The 19,844-nt window shown below is 34.1% G+C and overlaps 1 protein-coding gene across 4 annotated transcripts; it reads right to left on the bottom strand.

The window, feature by feature from the left end:
• Nucleotides 1-9,032: 9,032 nt before the first annotated feature.
• On the bottom strand, nt 9,033-12,405 carry LOC111893990 (G-type lectin S-receptor-like serine/threonine-protein kinase At4g27290). 4 transcript variants are annotated; one of them, XM_042896838.2, is made up of 8 exons: nt 11,052-12,404; nt 10,837-10,974; nt 10,549-10,694; nt 10,243-10,453; nt 10,044-10,169; nt 9,932-9,989; nt 9,693-9,843; nt 9,033-9,476 (listed from the first exon to the last, which is right to left on the bottom strand). In XM_042896838.2, exons 1-8 carry the CDS (start codon nt 12,352-12,354, stop codon nt 9,189-9,191), a joined length of 2,421 nt encoding a protein of 806 aa, XP_042752772.1. In that variant the 5' UTR covers nt 12,355-12,404; the 3' UTR covers nt 9,033-9,188. The 4 variants fall into 4 exon arrangements, with proteins under 4 accessions (XP_042752772.1, XP_042752773.1, XP_023745828.1 ...); XM_042896839.2 differs by having other exon boundaries at nt 9,932-10,169; nt 11,052-11,416; nt 11,507-12,404; XM_023890060.3 differs by having other exon boundaries at nt 9,932-10,169; nt 11,052-12,403.
• Nucleotides 12,406-19,844: the final 7,439 nt, after the last annotated feature.

The raw sequence follows: 19,844 nt of genomic DNA, 5'->3' as shown, positions 1-19,844 counted from the left end.
ACTTTTCCTCCATGTGCGGATTCTGTCCTTAATTCCGGTATTGATGGGGCAATTGGTAAATTCCGATAAATTAGGTTTGTAGAAAATCATTTTCTTTCTTTCTGTCTGTTAGTCATATGTTACCTCCTCTGCGTGATTGGAAGAGATTCGACCTGGACTATAACATATGCAACTCTATTTCTCTACATATTATATATATATATATATATATATATATATATATATATATATATATATATATATATGAAATTCCTCTTATCTGTTAGCCATATGCTATCTCCTTTGCGTGACTAACAATCCGACCTGATACACAGCATATGCACTATAAGTGATAATACTCTGAATCTATCTTCTCCCCTAATGATGGTCTGGTCATCCGATGTAAGGAGTACTCTGGAAGTCCTTGATTACCGGGGCATATCTGGAAGCGGGAAACATGTTCCAGTATAATTAAAATTGAACACTCAAAGATTGTCTATAGATCTCGCTGCTCAATTTAGGTGGACAACAATATCCCTGGTCGCCGTCAGCTGAATGGTCCTTAAGATATAGTATCTAGAACTTAGGATCAGATATAATATCTAGGAACTCAGGATCACATTATCTTGTCACTTATAGTATGTCCTAATTTTGTCACAATTTTTCGTGTTTAAGTGGACAACAATACCGACGATCAATCAGACAAAGACGTGAAGATAGAAGGCACTGACAAGCGGATAAAGGCTGTCTAAAAACTTTGATCCCTAAATCTCAATAGGTTAAAACAATTTATATAGGACTAAAATTAAATTTTAATTCCTTGTCGTTAATAGTATTTCCAATTTTATTTTAGTCTATTCTTTTTTTTATTTTTATTTTTTATTTTTATTTTTTATTTTATTTTTATCTTAGTTAATAAGTTTTCTTTTAGTTTTTAATTTTTAAATCCTTAGGAATAATAAATTTAGTCTCTTAAATCCTCAAAATGGTTTGCTTTTGAAAAATGGTGAGTATGGGCCTCGGTTTTATTTATTAAAAAGGTGAGGGGGAGGAAATGAAATTATATATATATATATATATATATATATATATATATATATATATATATATATATATATATATATATATATATATATATATATATATATATATATATATATATATATATAGGGTGTGTGCGGTGAGTTCCTCACCGTCATTGTCTCTTGTCTCAACCGCATACACATCCATTCTCTCTCAAACTCTTTGAATATTCCAATTTTTCTTGAAATCAAAGCATTTACCTGGTAATCTTCATGAACACGACTCAATATTTTGATTATTTTTATGAAAATCTCCCATCGTTTGCTATTGAATCAAGGACAATCTATTTGAATTCGAGTGCAACCGCATACGGCGTGTGCGGCCACACACGGGCGTGTGCGGCTGTATAATATTATAAGCGGTTGAGCCTGTGCGGCCGCACACGCATAAATGGATACACACTTGCTAGTGTGCGGCTGTGTGCAATTCTATGTGCGGTTGCATCATTTTTTATAATTTTGCCCTAATGATTTTGTGTGTTTATTTTCAGATTAAGATGGGAGACATGGAATTTGCTAAGGCTCACAACTCCGCCATTTTTCTCGAAGACCCTCCTACAGCTCACAATGACTTGAAATTCATTGTGGATGGTTTGAAGGAATCCTGCTTGGTCCATGCTCTAACTACATGCCCTGCTATCTACCAGGGTCTGATTAAGGATTTCTGGAGGAATGCTTTTATGAAGAAGAATGATCAGGGTGAAAAGTTTGTTGAAGCAACAATCGAAGACAAGAAAATTCAAGTAATAGAGAGCATCATTAGAGAATCTCTCCAAATAGAGGACAGACCTGAGTACACCATGGAGATTGACATTCATCAAACTCAGGATGTCTTAGAGCACATGGGATATGAGGGAACCTTTCCCCCTACAATCAAGAAGTTGCTTCCTCCGTGTTGGAGGTATTTGGCTCATGTGTTCGTGAGCCGCATTTCCGGCAGGAGATCAGGAGCAAACAAGATCTCTCTGGCCAATACCGGTGCCATTGCAGCATTGGCTGCAGGATTTGAGTTCAATTTCTCAAAATTTATAATGAATGAAATGATTCTAAACCTTGAAGGGAGCAAAAGGGACAAATTCTTGATGTATCCAAGATTTTTGCAAATCATCCTTAATGTGACTCACCCCGAGCTGCAGAGAGGAAATGATACCTTGGATTTCAAATCCATTGGTCCAAGTGCTTTTGGACTAATGAAACAAAAGAGAGGCGGGAAATTTGTGTTTGAAGGAAAATTTCCATTGATAAAATTTGGAATTTTTAAAGAGAATGATAGAGAAGAATCAGAAGAGCAATCCATTCCGATGAAAAATGAAGATAGTTTCCATTCTCCCTCCGAGCCAGAAGTGGAGGAGATTCATGATTCTCCCACAGCTTGTGTGGCTGATGAGCATGATCTTCAGAAAGCAAATGAATCAAAATCTACTCGAGAGGATGATGATGATGATCTTTATGATGATGTAGAGTTTTTAAAAGAAATTGACTTTACAGGGATCAATGACGACATTCCAACAAACATAGAGTTTGATCTTGGTGATGAAACTTTTGGTTCTTTTCTTGGAATTCCCAGCAGCCGTGTTAATAATGTCGATGAAGTTGTTTCTTCGGCAACCAAGACTAGAGATGAAGGAAATGTTCTCAAGATTCTGCTCTCTTCTTCAAAGCCCTTGGAGGTCGCATCAAGCCAAGGAGATGTGACATCAGAGATTCCTCCCTCTGTGTCATCCATCTCAACTTTTGTTCCAGTCATCCCTGACTCAACTCAACCTCAGACTTCTCAGACTTCCATGAAAACAAGCCAATCTCTTGCAAGTCTGGAGGTACCCGCTGTAAGAAGTGCACCTCAAGTTCTTTCAACAATCACTGCTATCACTGCTCACTCTCCTCCAAAACAAACTGATGAAGGTCTAAGTACCATGTTTGAGACTGGTGGATCCTCATCCATTCCAGAATATTCTCCCACTCGACCTTCATTAGATGAAGCTTCTATTAGATCGGTAAAACATCTGGCACAATCTAGTCCAACCTCCTCACGCGGGAAAGGAATATCATTTAGGGAGGGACGGACAGGTGATGACAAATCTTCTTTGCCTAATCTTCGAGAGGAGATTGGGATTCTCAGTCAAGAGCTCATCGAAAAGTCAATTCAGATGGATCAGCTCACTACATACATTTTTGAGCTCAGGGCGAAGGATGAAGAAAAGACCAAACAAATTAAAGATCTGCAAACGAGTCTTGGATCTGTATCAGCCAATTATTTCAATCTCAAGAACGTTTTGTACGATGCATTCGGTGAAAAAGTCAAAGCCCTCTTCCAACAGCCACACGGAATAGTTGATCCTCCCACAGTTCAATCACATTCTGCAACTGATGATCTTCCTGTCAACCCACCTGCTCCAAGAACAACCACCATTGTCAACAGGTTTGAAAAAGAACCAGAAGGAAGCAGAGCCAGAATCACAATCAAACTGGGCAAAAGAATTGTAACTACCAATCAAAGCGAAGACCTTTTATTCATGAAAAACTCTAATGAAAATCGCAAGGCAAAAGACCATGTTTTGACTGTAACATATTTGAAGAAAAGAAAGTTCGGTGACGAGTATGGAGACAGATCCGGAATCCGAATGTGGGCCTTTGATCCAGAGACGAATTTGTGGGTTGTAAAGCGAAACTCAGGAGTATCTGAGTGTTACAAAAGCACCCACGATTTCAACTCTTGGACCAAAAATGATCTAGCCGAATTATCCAGGGCCCCATTCCATAATCCCACTGAAGATCCCAGTGCCTCTAACTTCAAAAGGTTTCTAGACAAACAAGTCAGAGAAAATTTTCCATCAATGAAGACTGCAAGAGCTTTATATAGAAAAGACAAAGAAGTTCTTGATCCGGAATCAAGCGAACCCATGAAGATCATACTCTGGCCTGCAACTAAGCAACAAAAGGAAATTCCTATCCCTCAACACTTTCATGAGGGATATCTTGATAATATGGAATTTTGGGCCTATGATGACGAAACTGCAACTGTTGCCATTAAACTCAAGGATCGAGAACAATTTCTGAGATTGATAAATGCCAAAGATCTTCTTCGATTTAGAGAGAGGGATATCCGGACTCTAGCTCGTCATCAGATCATTTGCAGAAAAAACGTCATGGAAGCTGCTGCTAAAGAATTCACTGCAATGGTGGCTACAATCATCAATGGAAGAATGTGGATAGGCTTGATGGGAAGATCAGATCTAAAGTTGTATGAGAAGCCAGCCGAGAAGCCAAATGAATGAAGTTCAACACTATGCTAGTCTCAAACCAAGGGGGAGATTGAAGGTCCATAATATTGTGGTTTGAGCTAGGCATAAATTTTGTATAGATCTAATCAGGGTGTAAGTGTTTGTATAGTAGTGTAGTGACTTGAACTTGTATGTGTGCAGCCACACATGTGTGTGCGGCCGCACACAGTGTGTGCGGCCACACACACGTGTATGGCTGCACACTCATGTGCTGGTGGGGGTACTATTTATAGTAACTTATTTGTGTCAGATTGTACTTTTGGGGTTGAGCACTGCTGTGATTGTACTTTCTCAAGGTGTACTTGACATTTATTCGTAATAGATGTGTGCATGCTTGATCTTACTTCTACTTCTTCTACATTTCACTTTGATTGCAATTAACTTCATTGATTACTGAATTGGATCCATAATTTTTGGGACTAACACTTATTAGGAAAAGCGATATTTTTGGGTCCCTCGGTGATTTAAGTTTATGTATGAAAACCAGGCGCCTGGTCCAGACTAAATTGATACGTTCGATTTTGTAGTCTAAATTTATGACAAATTGGGAAATCGGGAAACAAATAAATGAACTTGAGATTGATCATTTAATCCATAACTCAGTTTATACGATATCTTGTAAAACGAAGGAATGCCTGATTACTTATCTTAGGGTCAACATTTGATTTAAATCAGAGTTCGACAGTGGCTTTGGAAAGCACTCTTTGTTGTTTAGTTCAAGGTCTATACTTGCAGTTGTAGTTACAGACTTATCCAAGTAGGAGACTGTTAGATTAAGTTGTTTAAGCAATAACTAAATTAGTATATTCTTGTAACTGGAAGCAAAGTCCTTTTTAGGTTGCCCTCATAACTAAAACTTGATTAGAATGACATTTATAAAAAGAGTATGATTTATTAGATTATTATATGATTAATAAACTAATTGAAAATTATGAGGAAATGATTTATTAATATATTATATGATTATATATTAACCGGAAATAGATAGTTGATTTGTTAATTTGTTATGTGATTAATAAATTAATATGATATCAATTGTTAAAATAATCGATTTGTTAATTTATATGATTAATAAATTAACATGACATCAATTAGAATTGATTAATTATTAATCAGAATTAATCTTGAATTAAATTGGGATTAATTGGAATTAACTGAAGATGCAAGAGGTGAATTGCAATTGTTCAATAGTTGAACAAAAGAGGCAATCTAGAACCATCCTAGGGTGGACATTTTGAGAGCTCTTCAAGGGTTTCCAGAAGCCTCTCGGATGTTAATAATGAAAGGATTTGAATTGGAATTAAATCCATTATTTAATTATTCAAATCTTGTTTTGTCCCTAAGTTACCTAAACTATAAATAAGGCCCATTGGGCATCAATTTTCGTAAATACTCTTGCTTAGAAGCTTATGAACGAAATTTATACATCTCCTCAAATGTCTTCTAGTTCTAAAGTTTGGGTATGAGTCATTAGAGTCACCATCCTTTTGGTGCTAGCTTTCAAAGCTCTTCAAATGAAGGATTGAAGCAACTTGTTTGCTATAACAAGTTTGAGATGTGTATCTTTAGTTTCTAATTTTCGAAATTACTAGGATGTATATTAGATTTTGTTATTCAAAGTATGTTGCCTTAATGTGAAGACATGTATCCTTTTAGGTTGCATGTGTCCTTAATTGCTAAGTGTTTTCCGCATATTTTGTTGTAACCTAATAATTGTTTGAGGTTCAATTCTTGTGGTATTATAGTACTTGTATCTATTTTTCGGTGGCGGTTGGCAATGACTAATGGTGGCCGATGTGGGAGCTGGAGGGGGAGTGCAAGTGAGTTTAAATCGATTAATTCATTTCCTTTAACTAAAAAATAATAAAAAGAAAAAAGAAATTAATAAAAATATTATAGTCATTTTCTATTACGGTACAAATAAAAATAAGATAAAAAAAAATAAATAAATAAAGACACTACAAATTTTGGAATGTCAAAAGATGATTTCAATAATTTCTCCTAAACAGCTCTCAACCTCCGATTCTCCCGATTTCCGACTCTCACAGCGGTCTCATCACCGTTGGTCTCGGGCTGTCGTTGAAACGCAGTCAGCCAATCACGAATCAGGGATTTCTGTTTGACGCAGACGCCATCACGACTCTTAATCTCACACTCGACCTTCCAATTAGTTCTGCAGAATGGAAACAGAAGAAACCAGATTGAACTCTGAAATAAAAGAGAAAATTTTCCCCATTTTTTCACATTTCATGGCAAGGTTAGTGCTGTTTTCCGTTCATAACAAAAACAAATATTCATGCCTACATTCTCTTTAAAAATTTATGTAATGTAACACTTAGGGTTACCAAATATGAGGAGCTAGTAGCTGCAGGGAATAGATTTCTTGATATCTTGCGTCAAACTCTTGGTGAATTTCTTCAATTTCTTGTTTTTTGTTAAACAGAGGAAAAAAAATTGAAGTTTCCCTGATCTAAAATTACATAATTTATGCAGATTTCATTCGAAGACCCTCTATTGATAACACATCACAACTCTTTGTCAATGATGAAATTATGCACCAAGCTTGGAGACTAATTCTATAGCTCCTTTGATTACATTATAAAGGTTGTGTATGTTGGTAATGACGATCCTACCCTTTGTACACACCCCTGTTTCATCATGTCCAATCAATAGCTTAACAATTAAGTATGCCATGGAAATTGTGAAAGAGTTAAGGTAATACTTTTTTTTTTAATATCTAACACAAAATAACAATATACATTGTGAAATTATGACAGTGAAATATTATTTAACATTCATTTTAACTTTTATGTTCCTGTTAATACTGGTTAGGCAGAAGGCATCATGCAAGTTTTTTTCAGAAATTTTCGAACAATATGACATCACAAGAAGTGAGTATTCATTCGTTGATTTATATGTTTTGAACTTGTTCACCTTCATTGTCCTATAAACAAGTTGCAAAGATATAATTTGTTAGAAGTAGAATATAAGGTATTTGATAGTTATAGAATTTGGATTTATTATGGATTGTGTATGTTTATTTTACGTACTAGGTGTGAGACTCATGTATCACATGGGTTTATTTAAAAAAAATTAATATAAATTCAAAATATTTGAGAAGTTTGAATTTATAAGAAAAGTGAAAATTAAATTATAAAAATTAAAGTGTTTTTTTTTCTCTTTTAAATTTAAACAAATAATTTAAATAAATAAATAAAGGAAATAAATGAAACTTTAATTTAGTAATTTTGAAATTAGAAGGAAAGTCCATTAATAAAATTGATATGCATTTATTATTAGATTTAAATAATATTTGACATTTAATAAAATTGAAAAACCATAAAATGACAAGTGGAATAAAAATTAATTTAAAATTACTATAAAATTACATGTGGCAAATTGAATTAGAGTATAACAAGTGGCAAAAAAAACCTTCATTTATTAGAGTAGATTTATTTATATTTCTTCCACTAGTTTATAACCCGTGATAACCACGGTTGTAAAATTAATTAAACTTTCGTATTAAAAAATCAAAATTATTAATCAATTATTTTAAATAAATTATTACTTAAGAGATATTTTTTTAGTTATATAAAATTATAATCGTTGATTTAAATAAATACGTGGAGTTATATCATTTTATAATTTATATTAATTTTATTTTATTTTTTAATCTAATGTTATTAATTTAATATAATTAAAGAAATAAATTTTAAAATTTAAAATTTAAAATGAAGAATCAATTATTAATTTAATAAAGTTAGAGTGGGAAATTTAAAATTTGAAATTTGAAATGAATATTTAATAGGTTGACAAATGGCATGATAAATGATATATAACATTAATGAGGGTTCTAATTGCATGACATTTGTCAATATGAGATTAAACATATTCTTTTATTAGAATAGGGAGATATATAATATTAATGAGGGTTCTAATTGCATGACACTTGTCAATATGAAATTAAACATATTCTTTTATTAGAATAGGGAGATGTGTTTGGGTTTTAATAAATTCATTTTGGAATAATCCTCATGGACACTTTATGTTTTAGACACTAAACAAAAAGCACGTTACGGGAGAGTATACGATTGTTCAAGACCTTGAGTGATTACCAAAATTAGTGAAATATGAGTTTTTGTACGTATCCATCTGATTTATGGATAATATCAACAAAAATTGTGGTTTTAGCAATTGAAAAAAAAGTATCGAGAAAAATCATTGGACAGTTTGAGGTAGGGATGAGCATTTGAACCTCTGGATCGGACCTGGACCCGGTAAGCCTCAATAGGTCCGGTCCAAGGCCCGCCAATTTCTGCCTAACCGGTCTGGTCCAAGAGACAATCCGGTTCGGTCCAAATGCTCACCCCTACGCCGTAATAGATAAACTAGCTTCCAAATGCTCACCCCTACGTCGTAATAGATAAACTAGCTTTCGGTAGGGTTTCAAGGAGTTGTACCGTAAACACCTAAAGTTGTATCGGTCCAATGGGTACAAGAACCGAAAAACCCAGGACCTGGACCCGGTGAGCCTCAACAGGTTCAGTCCAAATTCACACCCCTAGTTCGAGTAGTGTGCCAACACATACCAAGACATGTATCACTTTTGAAAGGTATGATGAGGTTTTGCTAAAAGGGTAAATCGAGTCCAAAATGTGTTGTACTATTCAAAATATTGAAGAAAATTAGATCACAAACTTTCAAGCTTGGTTTTGCCATTAATACTTTTCATAGATGCTACTAAAAGAAATGTCTTGGAAATGCTCATGATGTCACTCGTTCCAAAGACTTGATAGTTACCTTGAATATATGGTTAAAAAGTTAGTATACTACAGACACATGTTTTCTATCTAGCATGTAATAATGTAATTGTGTATTCCATTGGGGATGAAACATTATCAACTTCATGGTAACTATCTTCGGTGAAAAAAGCCGGTTGTTTAGGTGGAGGCAATGCCCCCTCACTAATGAGCATCAGAACTACTGACAACATAGTTGGTCTATCTTCTGCATGATGTTGCACACACAATAATCCAACATGTATTGATCGTAGTACTTCAGACATGACACAAGAGTCGCGTAAACATGCACTCACGAGTTCAATGGACTTTCCTTCTTTATATAGTCTCCACGCCTGAATAAATCCAAATATCAGAAAAATATGTTAGTGTATCCTATATCAGTATGATACAGTCTTATAAAAGGTATGATACAGTCTTATAAAGGGCTATATATGTTGGAATTCTCATTATCTCCACAAGGGTTCTTTTGGAGAGTTAATATAGGCCTCAACATATATTTACAAAATATAGTTATTTCTTGTCCTTTTTAGTCTACAAGATTAACTTACATGTCCAAGAAGGTTGTCACTATGACCCTCATGAGAGAATCCTCTGTTTTTCTTCCCACTCACAATCTCCAACACAACAACACCAAAGCTAAAAACATCTGACTTTATAGAGATACGCCCATGTACTGCATACTCCGGAGAAATGTATCCACTGCAACCAAATTTATTTAATAAAAAAAGATTAGTGGAATTTTGAATTCGCATTCATTTGTATTGCATAATGTTTTATAGATTCTTACTGTGTTCCAAGGACCTTCTTTGTCTTAGTAATGGCATCTTGTCCTACAAACTTTCGAGCTAGGCCAAAGTCAGATATCTTTGGATTCATTTCACTATCCAACAAGATATTACCTGCCTTGAGATCTCTATGGATGATTTGAAGGCGTGAATCTTGATGTAGATAAAGAATACCTCGAGCTATACCATGGATAATGTGAAAACGTTGAGGCCAATCAAGCATCGAACTTCTAGTTTCATCTGTGAAATACGAATTACTTAGTTTATGCATGCTGTTACAAATGAGAAAGCAAGGCATTAGAACGAGTCAAACCAAATAGAAACGAGTCCAAGCTTTTGTGATCCATGTATTCATAAATTAGAATCCTTTCATTTCCATGAATGCAATATCCAAGAAGCTTCACAAGATTTCGATGCTGAAGTTTGGCAATACAAATGACTTCATTTTGGAACTCATCAAGTCCTTGTTGGGATGTTTCTGAGAGCCGCTTTACAGCGACTACTCTCCCGTTTTCCAACACACCCTACATATAAATATTGGAGATAATTATTCGAATATTACTTTGTTAATAAAGACATGTATTGCATTTTATCTCAAAAGAATCATCAGGTTAATTACCTTGTAAACGGGACCAAAACCACCTTCTCCAATCTTGTTATCAATGTTAAAGTTATTGGTAGCCTCAGCTATTTTAATCAGGCTAAAAAACGGTAGCTCATCAAGGTTTTCCATGTGAACACTCATATGATCTTTATCCTTGCTTCCTACAAAAAAAACTCATCTTCAATTTCTCATGTTTACACGAATCTGCCAAAAATCATACTCTTAAAAACACTTAATTGGTAATGTTAAGTGTTAACTTGTTCATGTTTCATTTCTTGAAGAAGAATCAATCACTTGTTTTACCTCTTCCCATTTTATGAAGCCTTCTCATTCTCTTTATACATGCATATACTACTGCAGCCAGAAGCAATGCAACTGATGAAACTGATAGCACCATGGCAAGTTCTCCCTTCTTCTTGTTGAAGCCGAATTTCCCTTTTCCTAATGAATATTAAAATAATTAGTAAAGTTACAAATCAAAACGAATACATTCAACCTTTACAATAAAATTTGTATACCTGATAACTCAGAGGCTGCCATTCTTATGTAAAGTTCTTGATGATCATCATCATATTCTCTAACATCCATAAGCTCATCAAACCAAAGCAAACATCCACTTCCACCATTTCTGATATCTAAATGAGCAAAAGCAGAACAAGAACAATTCATTCTACAAACCACTTCACATTCTCCAAGATTCATACTCTTGTTATACCATGAGCCACGTGTATCTGGAAAAATCACTCCTGAAATTTTATGAAACACATCCGAATTCGAAGTCCTACAATCTAAATTATCTAATGCCTTTTTACGTTGACACCCATTTGACCAATCCCATGCATTCCATTCTTCATGGACTTTTGGTTCAAAACCTTCCAAACAACTACAAGGAAGAGAACTTTTAATACTACAGCTTCCAAAAGGACCACATGGTCCATAACGACTACAAGAATCAACTAACACATTCCCATACCCGACCCATTCTTGGGTTCTTTTAATCCACTGTAGCCTTCGTGCTATGCCATCCCACACCAAAATAAACCTTTGAATAGACGTTGGACTCTTAACTTTATATGTATAATATATTTCTTTCTCATTGAGAACAAATTCTACGTAGAAAATTGGATTCATGTTGTCTACAGGAAGACCTTGAAACCCAATACCATTCCATGGTCCAATCCTGATCCACGTTTGAACATCTTGAGCTTCTCCCACAAAAATCTGTGGATACCCATTTGTGTCTACCCAAAATTTATGCAAACCTTTAGAAGGATCATTAGGGTTTTTCCATGATGTTAAGAACCACTCTCTTCCTGATATCAAATCTTTCCCTAGTTTCACTCCTGGAAGTAAAGTGTTACCAGGGTAATCAAAGCTTTGCCAGATGAGTTTTTCTTTGTTTCTATATAACTCATCCCACACCACAAGATTTCCATTGTCTAAAAGCTGTGCAACGGGGTTAATAACGGAAGATATAGTCAAGTTGGATGACCAAATGAGCGTATTGTTTCCACTTGATATCATTAGGGTTCCTTGTTTAGTGACATGAAAGACACCAGATGTGTCGCTGATTGGTGTCTCCCTGTTTGCAACCCATACAACTGTAAAAGTTGATATCTTCTTGTACCATATTCCTAGGTAGCGATTCTTGGACTTTCCTGGGCTAAAAAAGCCGAGTTCGTACATCTCACCATGTGAAACAATGGTGTTTCCATCTTTGATTGGTTGGTTTATATGTAATCTATCTACTGTAGAAGAACATGACAAGATGAAGAATGTAAGGCCGGAGAGCAACACAAGGATAATGCGATAAACCTCCATTGATGAATGATGATGTGTTCTTGAAATGGTGGTAGACGTATATACTTTTGGTAGAAAAATTGTAGCGTACTTTTGTTAGTCGACTCTTTTCAACCACGAAAGACTATTCAACTTCCCATCAAATAACATAGAAAACGTACTTTGAAAATTAGCAACACATCTTTGACTTGATACCTCAGCTTTGAAAACTTGACTTGTAGACATTTAAATATGGAAATTTAATATGCTTAATATGCTTGTATATTTTGTTTCTACTCATTTGCAACTTAATGATATATAGAATTTATTAAACCATAGTGATTAGGAAGTTGTTTTATTTCTATACATTTCCAACTAATAATGATAGGTGGAATCTATTAAATTTTTTTCTTAATTCTCCTTCTTATAAGTAGGAAAATGGATAAAAATAAAATACAGAGTAAATTACACGAATGGTTCCTATGGTTTGGAGTAATTTGCGCGTTTGGTCCCTAACTTATTTTTTTAATTCGGAAAGTCTCTACTGTTTGTTTTTGTTACGCGTTTGGTCTCTACTATTTGTTTTTGTTACGCGTTTGGTCTCTATCTTACATAAAAATACTATTATTTAAATAGGAAAAAATGGTGGGGTAGGTAAGATAAGGTGAGGGAGTGAGATTGGGGGTGTGTTTATTTAAATAAATTAAAAAATCAAAGGCAAAATAGTTTTTTTTAGATAAGACAGAGACCAAACGCGTAACAAAAACAAACATATAAATTACCCTAAACCACAGAGACCATTCGTGTAATTTACTCTAAAATATACGAGGACCTTCCGAATTAAAAAAATAAGTTAGAGACCACCTAAACCATAGGGACCATTCATGTAATTTACTCTAAAATATACGAGGATATTTGATTTCTCTTTAGATATTTACGTTCATTACCACCGTTTATCCCTACAACTTCAGATTCAAAGCCAAGTTATTCTAAAATATAGGCATGAAATATGAAAAGAAATTTATATAAATTTTGGTAAAAATACAAGGGAAAGATATAAAGAAACATATATTTTTCTTCAGCTAGCATTTTCGAAAAAAAATTTAGCTGAAAATGTTTGGTGAAAAAGATATTTTACATGACTAGAAAAACTTGAATCATCGAAGGACTACAATCTTCACTAATTACAATTATTACCTTTAAAATGAAAATTCATTACACATAACTAGGCATGACAAGCACTACTAGAAAATGGAATTTTAGCGACGGAATCAGCGACGGACGGCATCCCTAGCTACATTAGCGACGGATTTCATAGGGATCAACGACGGAAATCAAATTAAGTGATAAATGAAGGAATTTGGATTTTTGGGACGGATCACCGATGGATTAGCTAGGGATTAGCGACGGGAATAATCCTTAGCTGATGTGCCCTTGATTGTAACCCTAAATCGGTCGCTCGAAACCCATGAAGAAGCTATGCCACTCCCATCGTCGGCAGTATCGTCTCCGCCACTCCATAGTCGATTATGTCAGGTAACCCTAGGTTATTCCGATATCTTGGACCTGGTGGTTCTTTTCTGTAATATGTGTGGTTGATTTCTTAGACTTAGTTCTCTTTGATTTCTTGGATATTTTGATTGCCTCGAAAATAACTTCTAAATACTTCAAACATGGATGTGAATACTTCAAAAATTGTTGTGAATATTTCGAAAACACCTACTGGTTCCATGTAGTGGTATTAGTGAGTTGTTTTCAATGTTAAATTTAAGGATAAATACCTAATGAATGTAAATGTCAGGATGCTCTAACCACCGGAACAAAATGAAGGGAAATAAAGGATCACATTTTCTTCTTCTTCAGTGTTAGCTCAAGAATTATACATATGTTTTTGATGGGTGCTTACATATGCCCTACAAAACAAGAGATGATGTAAAGCTCCGCTTGTTACAATACGAGTTCATCCCCAATTATACAACTTGGTGGGCACATGGTGAAAAAACTAGAACACTTCAGCATGAGGTGCAACTACCTAATCCTATGGAAGATGATGATTTTGATGGGTGCTTACGTATGGTGATGGATGCAGTGGATGTTTATGTAGGGAGTGTATCAATGGGATCCTTATAAGTATACTGATGAAGTTATACACTATGCATGGAAGGAGGTCATGAAAAGTTGTTTTTCTGACACGGTGACAAATGCACCAAAAGAATCTGTTAAACTTGCTAAGGCAAAAATTGTCAATGCATTAGGTGATATATCCTTTTTGAAGTCGTTTAAACCGAAGTGGATAAGTACTGGGAAAAATGATTGATGAAGTTTGGAACACGGACAGATGGAAACGTAAGTCGGAGTCAGGAAAGGAAAATAGAAGCAAAATGGAACACGGTTCAATTTCCAAACACTGTTGTGGTTCTATTCCAATTTCTCATCATAGAGACAAATTGGTAAGATATTTGTAAATTGTCTATGTCGCCATTTTATTTCGAATTCTCAACATATGTTTTTGTTATTTGTTTCATTTTTTCAAAATTTTGTAGGAATCAGAGTTGAAGCACCCAGCTTCTAGCCTTGAACTGTTTGATAGAACACATCGCACTAAAAAACCGAAAGAAAGCACTTCAAACAATGACTATGTTACACCTAAAGCTATGATGAGTGTGGTATTTTTTTTACTCTTTAATAAAGCAATTAATTAAGTATGATGCTATTGGGTTTATGATAAAACAAGATGCATATACGGATGGTATAGTGGCTAAATATGGTGATGATATTGATAGCCATCCTCTGTATGATCATGAACTTTGGGTTAAAGTTACCGGAGGTATCAAGAAAGGATGGTACTTGGATTTGGCTCTATTTCTGATCCATACAAGTTTATGGTGCCTTCTCAAGCAACCCCAAGTACAAGTATAAGTCCTGACAATGTAGAGGTTTGTTTTTACTTTTTCATTATCTAACTACTTTACTATAAACACCTCTAGTTGTTGGAATTCAATTTGGTAGTACATTGTTATTTGTAAGTTGCTATTTGTTGATATATATATTTCCAAGTTGAAAGTAGGTTGCTAGTTTTTGATATATTTTCAAGTTGAAAGTAGGTTGCTATTTGTTGATATATGTTTTCAAGTTGAAAGTACATTGTTTTAATTGAACGATATGACCTGTTTCTTTAGGGGTAAACTTGGTAATTATTACTTTTAATTGTTTGCAATTTTTTTTTTTTTTTTTGCAAGTTGGATATACATTGTTTTAATTGAATGATATGACTTGGTTATTGTTCCTTTTAATTGTTTGTAAATTTTTTTCAAGTTGAAAGTATGTTGCTAGTATTAATAATTTATGTTTTTTTTTTCAAGTTGAAAGTATGTTGCCTTTTATTGGATATATGGTTTCATGTTTAATTAGGTGTAAACTTAAATGTTGTTGTTTTTTAGGTTTTTGTTGACCGTATTTGTGAGGAGATAAAGGATGAGTTTAGGGCGGAACGTGAAGAAATTGAGGCCCAAAAACAAGATATTACCAAGATTTATAATGATATCTTAAAACTCACACAAAGAAGTAACCTACCAAACTAATTAGACTTTGACACTTGATTTTTGTGACTTGGTTTCGATACTTTGAAATTGATTTAGAATGACACTTGATTTTGTGATGTTTTTCGATTCTTTGAAATCGAATATGAATCTGTATTTTGCTAGTTGAATATGAATCTTTAAATTAGTATTTGAATTTTAACTTTCTTTTGTATAAAATCACATTTCATTTATTTAGAAAAACTAATTATAAAAAACCATTAGTGACGGATTTCCAATGGCTTCAATGGGTTCCCTGAGATGGATAGCGACGGTTATTAGCGACAAATTAGCGACGGAATCCGGGGATCCATTGAGCAATGCATGTCATCCCAAATTTCTCGTTGATCCGTCGCTAAATCTGTCACTGGCAGTTAGCGACAAGGGTTTTTTCGACTGGTAGTATGTCGCTAATCCGTCGTTGATAGCTATCAGCGACGGATTAACGGCGGAATTGTCCATCGCTGAAAGTCCATTTTCTAGTAGTGACAGATTTTACATGATTAGTACGGATTAATGACATTTTGTTTCCTTGTGGCTTAACCGTCACAATATTTAGGACATTACACACAGGTTACCGACCAATTTAATAATATCTAAAGTTTGTCCTAAACTTATTGATACATCAGGTGCAAGTGTTAATGTATGACCTATTAATTTGCATTCGTATCAGTAGAAATGGAAGTGTGAGTCGCTAATTGAATAAAAAATGGTTTTCTGATCTTCCCTCCACCAAAAGTTTTGTTGTTTCTAAACTTCCATATATACCAAATTGTAATATACACCAACATGTCAATAATGGACTTTTTCTTATCATTGGCTCGAAAGTTGTCAATAAGAGAAGTTTATCTTCTCTTCCTTATAAGTATTTCGTTTTCATTGTTTTTTAGACCGCTTTTCAATTATCAATTAAGAATCTGTTTGGATTTATTTATTTTTTTGTTCTTTGTGATAGAGTTGGTTGTAATTAGTCCTTCAATCTAATTATTTGGACATTGTATTGACACAAAACAAAAGAAAAAACAAGAGACATCACAAAGAGACTTTTTATTGCTAAAACCAAAATGCCTTTAAAGGCTTATAACGGGTTTATATGTAAGTATAAGTTCAATTAATTGGATTCAATCTGATCGTCAGGACACCATTTCGTATCGACGCATAAAGAAAGTAAAAAACATGAGAAAACTTAAAGAGAACTTTTATAGCTGAATCCAAGATGTCTTTAAGATACCATTTGTTGAATGGAACATAACTTTACAGACAAAACAACTTTCAAAAAGTGGATGGTGGAGATGGAACAAGAACAAGAACAAGAGATGATGTTGAATAGGACAACTTATTGAAATCTTAGTCCCACCCAATAGGGTGGAACACGCTACTCCCTCTTCTTCGGTATGACAAAACAACCATTGGACCATATTGTCTCCTAATTCATCACTTTCCATCGGACCATATTGTCTCCTTCCATACACATCCTGATTAATTGATTATCCTTTCCAACATCTACTCCTACAAATTTATCAACATAAACACAAGTTTATGTTTTTTGAATATTTTGTAACTGATTGTCCTCTATTGTATTTGTGTTTAATAAATTCAAGAGATTAAAAAGATTAATGATTTATTCACTTGTATTATGAAAGGTTTCTGCCAACTTTTTCGTCATTAATAAATTCAAGAGATTAAAACGATGTTGTAAGGCCTGTAACGAGATCGAGATAAGGTCACTTTTTAAATACTGTTTCAATGAGTCGTTAACTCGAACTCAAATTGACGACCTGGACAACAAATTGTTCAAAAACCCATGGGCCTATGAAGAATGCCATGGAGGTGAATAAGCTTAAGTAGAACGATGCGGCCAGAGATGGTTGTTGTGGACGGAAGAAGGAGACGAGAAATGGTGTCAGGAGGAAGAAAATAGAGGTACATTTTGTTGATTTTCGTGAGGAAAAGGTGAAAAAGGATGAGGTAATGAAGAATGAGCAAGTGAAAAAGACAAATACATATCTCCTAGGTACCATTTAACTTATTTTTAAGAAATTTTATGCAAAAGATATATTATCTATTTGTTTTGCCAATTTTAGTTTTATCACAATTGACTTCAATAGGAAGTACTAAATATGCTTTGAAAGGTATAGATAAATTTTGATTTTTATTATGAAAGATGATTTTCGTAATTTAACATTTTATAATGTCATGTCCCAATCACACCAAACGTTATATAAATTATATATATATATATATATATATATATATATATATATATATATATATATATATATATATATATATATATATATATATATATATATAGTTATGTCCAGTCCAGTTCAAAATCCGTCAAGTTCCATCCAACCATGTTCATACATCAAACGCTACCTAAAGGCTTACAAGGAGCTTATATGTGGGAGAAACTAAATTTCATAGGTGCGGCCAAATTATTATTAAAATTAATATTAGTAACGTAATGACCAATATTCAATATAATGCTACTAGCCCACTTGGTAGAGGCTTTTCCTCTTAGATTGGAGGTTTCGAGTTATATATATATATATATATATATATATATATATATATATATATATATATATAGAGAGAGAGAGAGAGAGAGAGAGAGAACTAGGTTCAGGTATTTAAAGTAATTATTGTGTTATTATATGCATAAATGTGGGCCAATCAAAATCTAAAATAAAAATAAATAATTAAATAAATAAATAAGGGTAAATAGGTAATTTGATAATTAGTTTCAACAAATAATATCCTATAATTATGGTAACCATTGACTTCAGTCACCTAGGGTTTCTCTATCTATCGGCTTTTTAAAACCACCATCTACCTAGGTCCGCCAAGTGCTGAAGCAAGAAGCGGGAAGGTGTATCAATTGTCCGTCACTGGCAGATCTTGTCGACACCAAAATCATATCCCTTCTCTTCCAGCCGTCATTGACTCATTCCTTCCATAATCAATAGCAAGCCGCGACCAGCAAGGCAACAACCACCGTTTGGCCCGTCGCATATTCGCAGGTGCAGGTCAAAATCGACGAGAATAGGCACGCCTTCCTTCACCTCTTGCAAAATTGATCGACATGAGCCAAGGAAATAAGAAAAAAAACTGCAGCTCTCCTTGTGTACCTTCTTCGGTTCTTCTTGTTCTTGTTTCAACAATCACGTCCCCAAAAATCGATACGGCTCTTGTTCTGTCTCCATCTTTTATCGACGCCACATACACAAGAATAAATCACAAGTATCAATATTAAACTCGAAATTGGATCTCTTCTCTTCTTTAATCGATCACACCCTTCAATCTCTTCTTGTTTTCTTGAAACCGGTCACAGTTCCTGTTGATCTAGAGTGAAATAACAAGTCATTAATTGACTCTTCACCCTTCAAATGCACTGTTGAAAACTGATTTTCTTATTTTCTGATTTCTTATTGATCTATCCCAAGCGAAATCCCTAATAAAAATGTACAAAATTAGGAATCTTTTGTTCGATGATTCAAAAATACAGGCTTGAATGATGACATTGAACGAAACCTATGCAAAATTGCTTACATTTACAAGCTCTAAGGCATAGATTAACGATAATCTGATAGAAACGAATGTAAGGTACAATGGTTTTCTGATAGACTCGATGTGTTTAGGTTTATTGGGAATTTGTTCTGATTGTCTAATTTTTATAGGAAATTGTAAGTTGTTTTAATGCACACCAAGCGTTGACTAAAATGCTTCAACTGAATGGTATTTCTTTGTTTATAGTATTCTATCATAAAAGAATGTTTTTTTATATGATAATCATGAACATATTCTGTTAGAATGCCTCGAAATAATATAATTATTGGTAAATGAATTCCAATTCTATCATAATGGAATCACGAATTCCAATTATGCTGGAATGGAATATGGATAGTTTCTCACTAATTTATTCATTGGATTTGTTTCCACAGAAGCTGGTGC

The sequence above is a fragment of the Lactuca sativa genome, chromosome 7 (assembly GCF_002870075.4).
Source record: "Lactuca sativa cultivar Salinas chromosome 7, Lsat_Salinas_v11, whole genome shotgun sequence".
Classification (NCBI taxonomy): Eukaryota; Viridiplantae; Streptophyta; class Magnoliopsida; order Asterales; family Asteraceae; genus Lactuca; species Lactuca sativa.
Note: the sequence above shows the minus strand (reverse complement) of the source record. Positions and strands in the feature narration are given on the sequence as shown.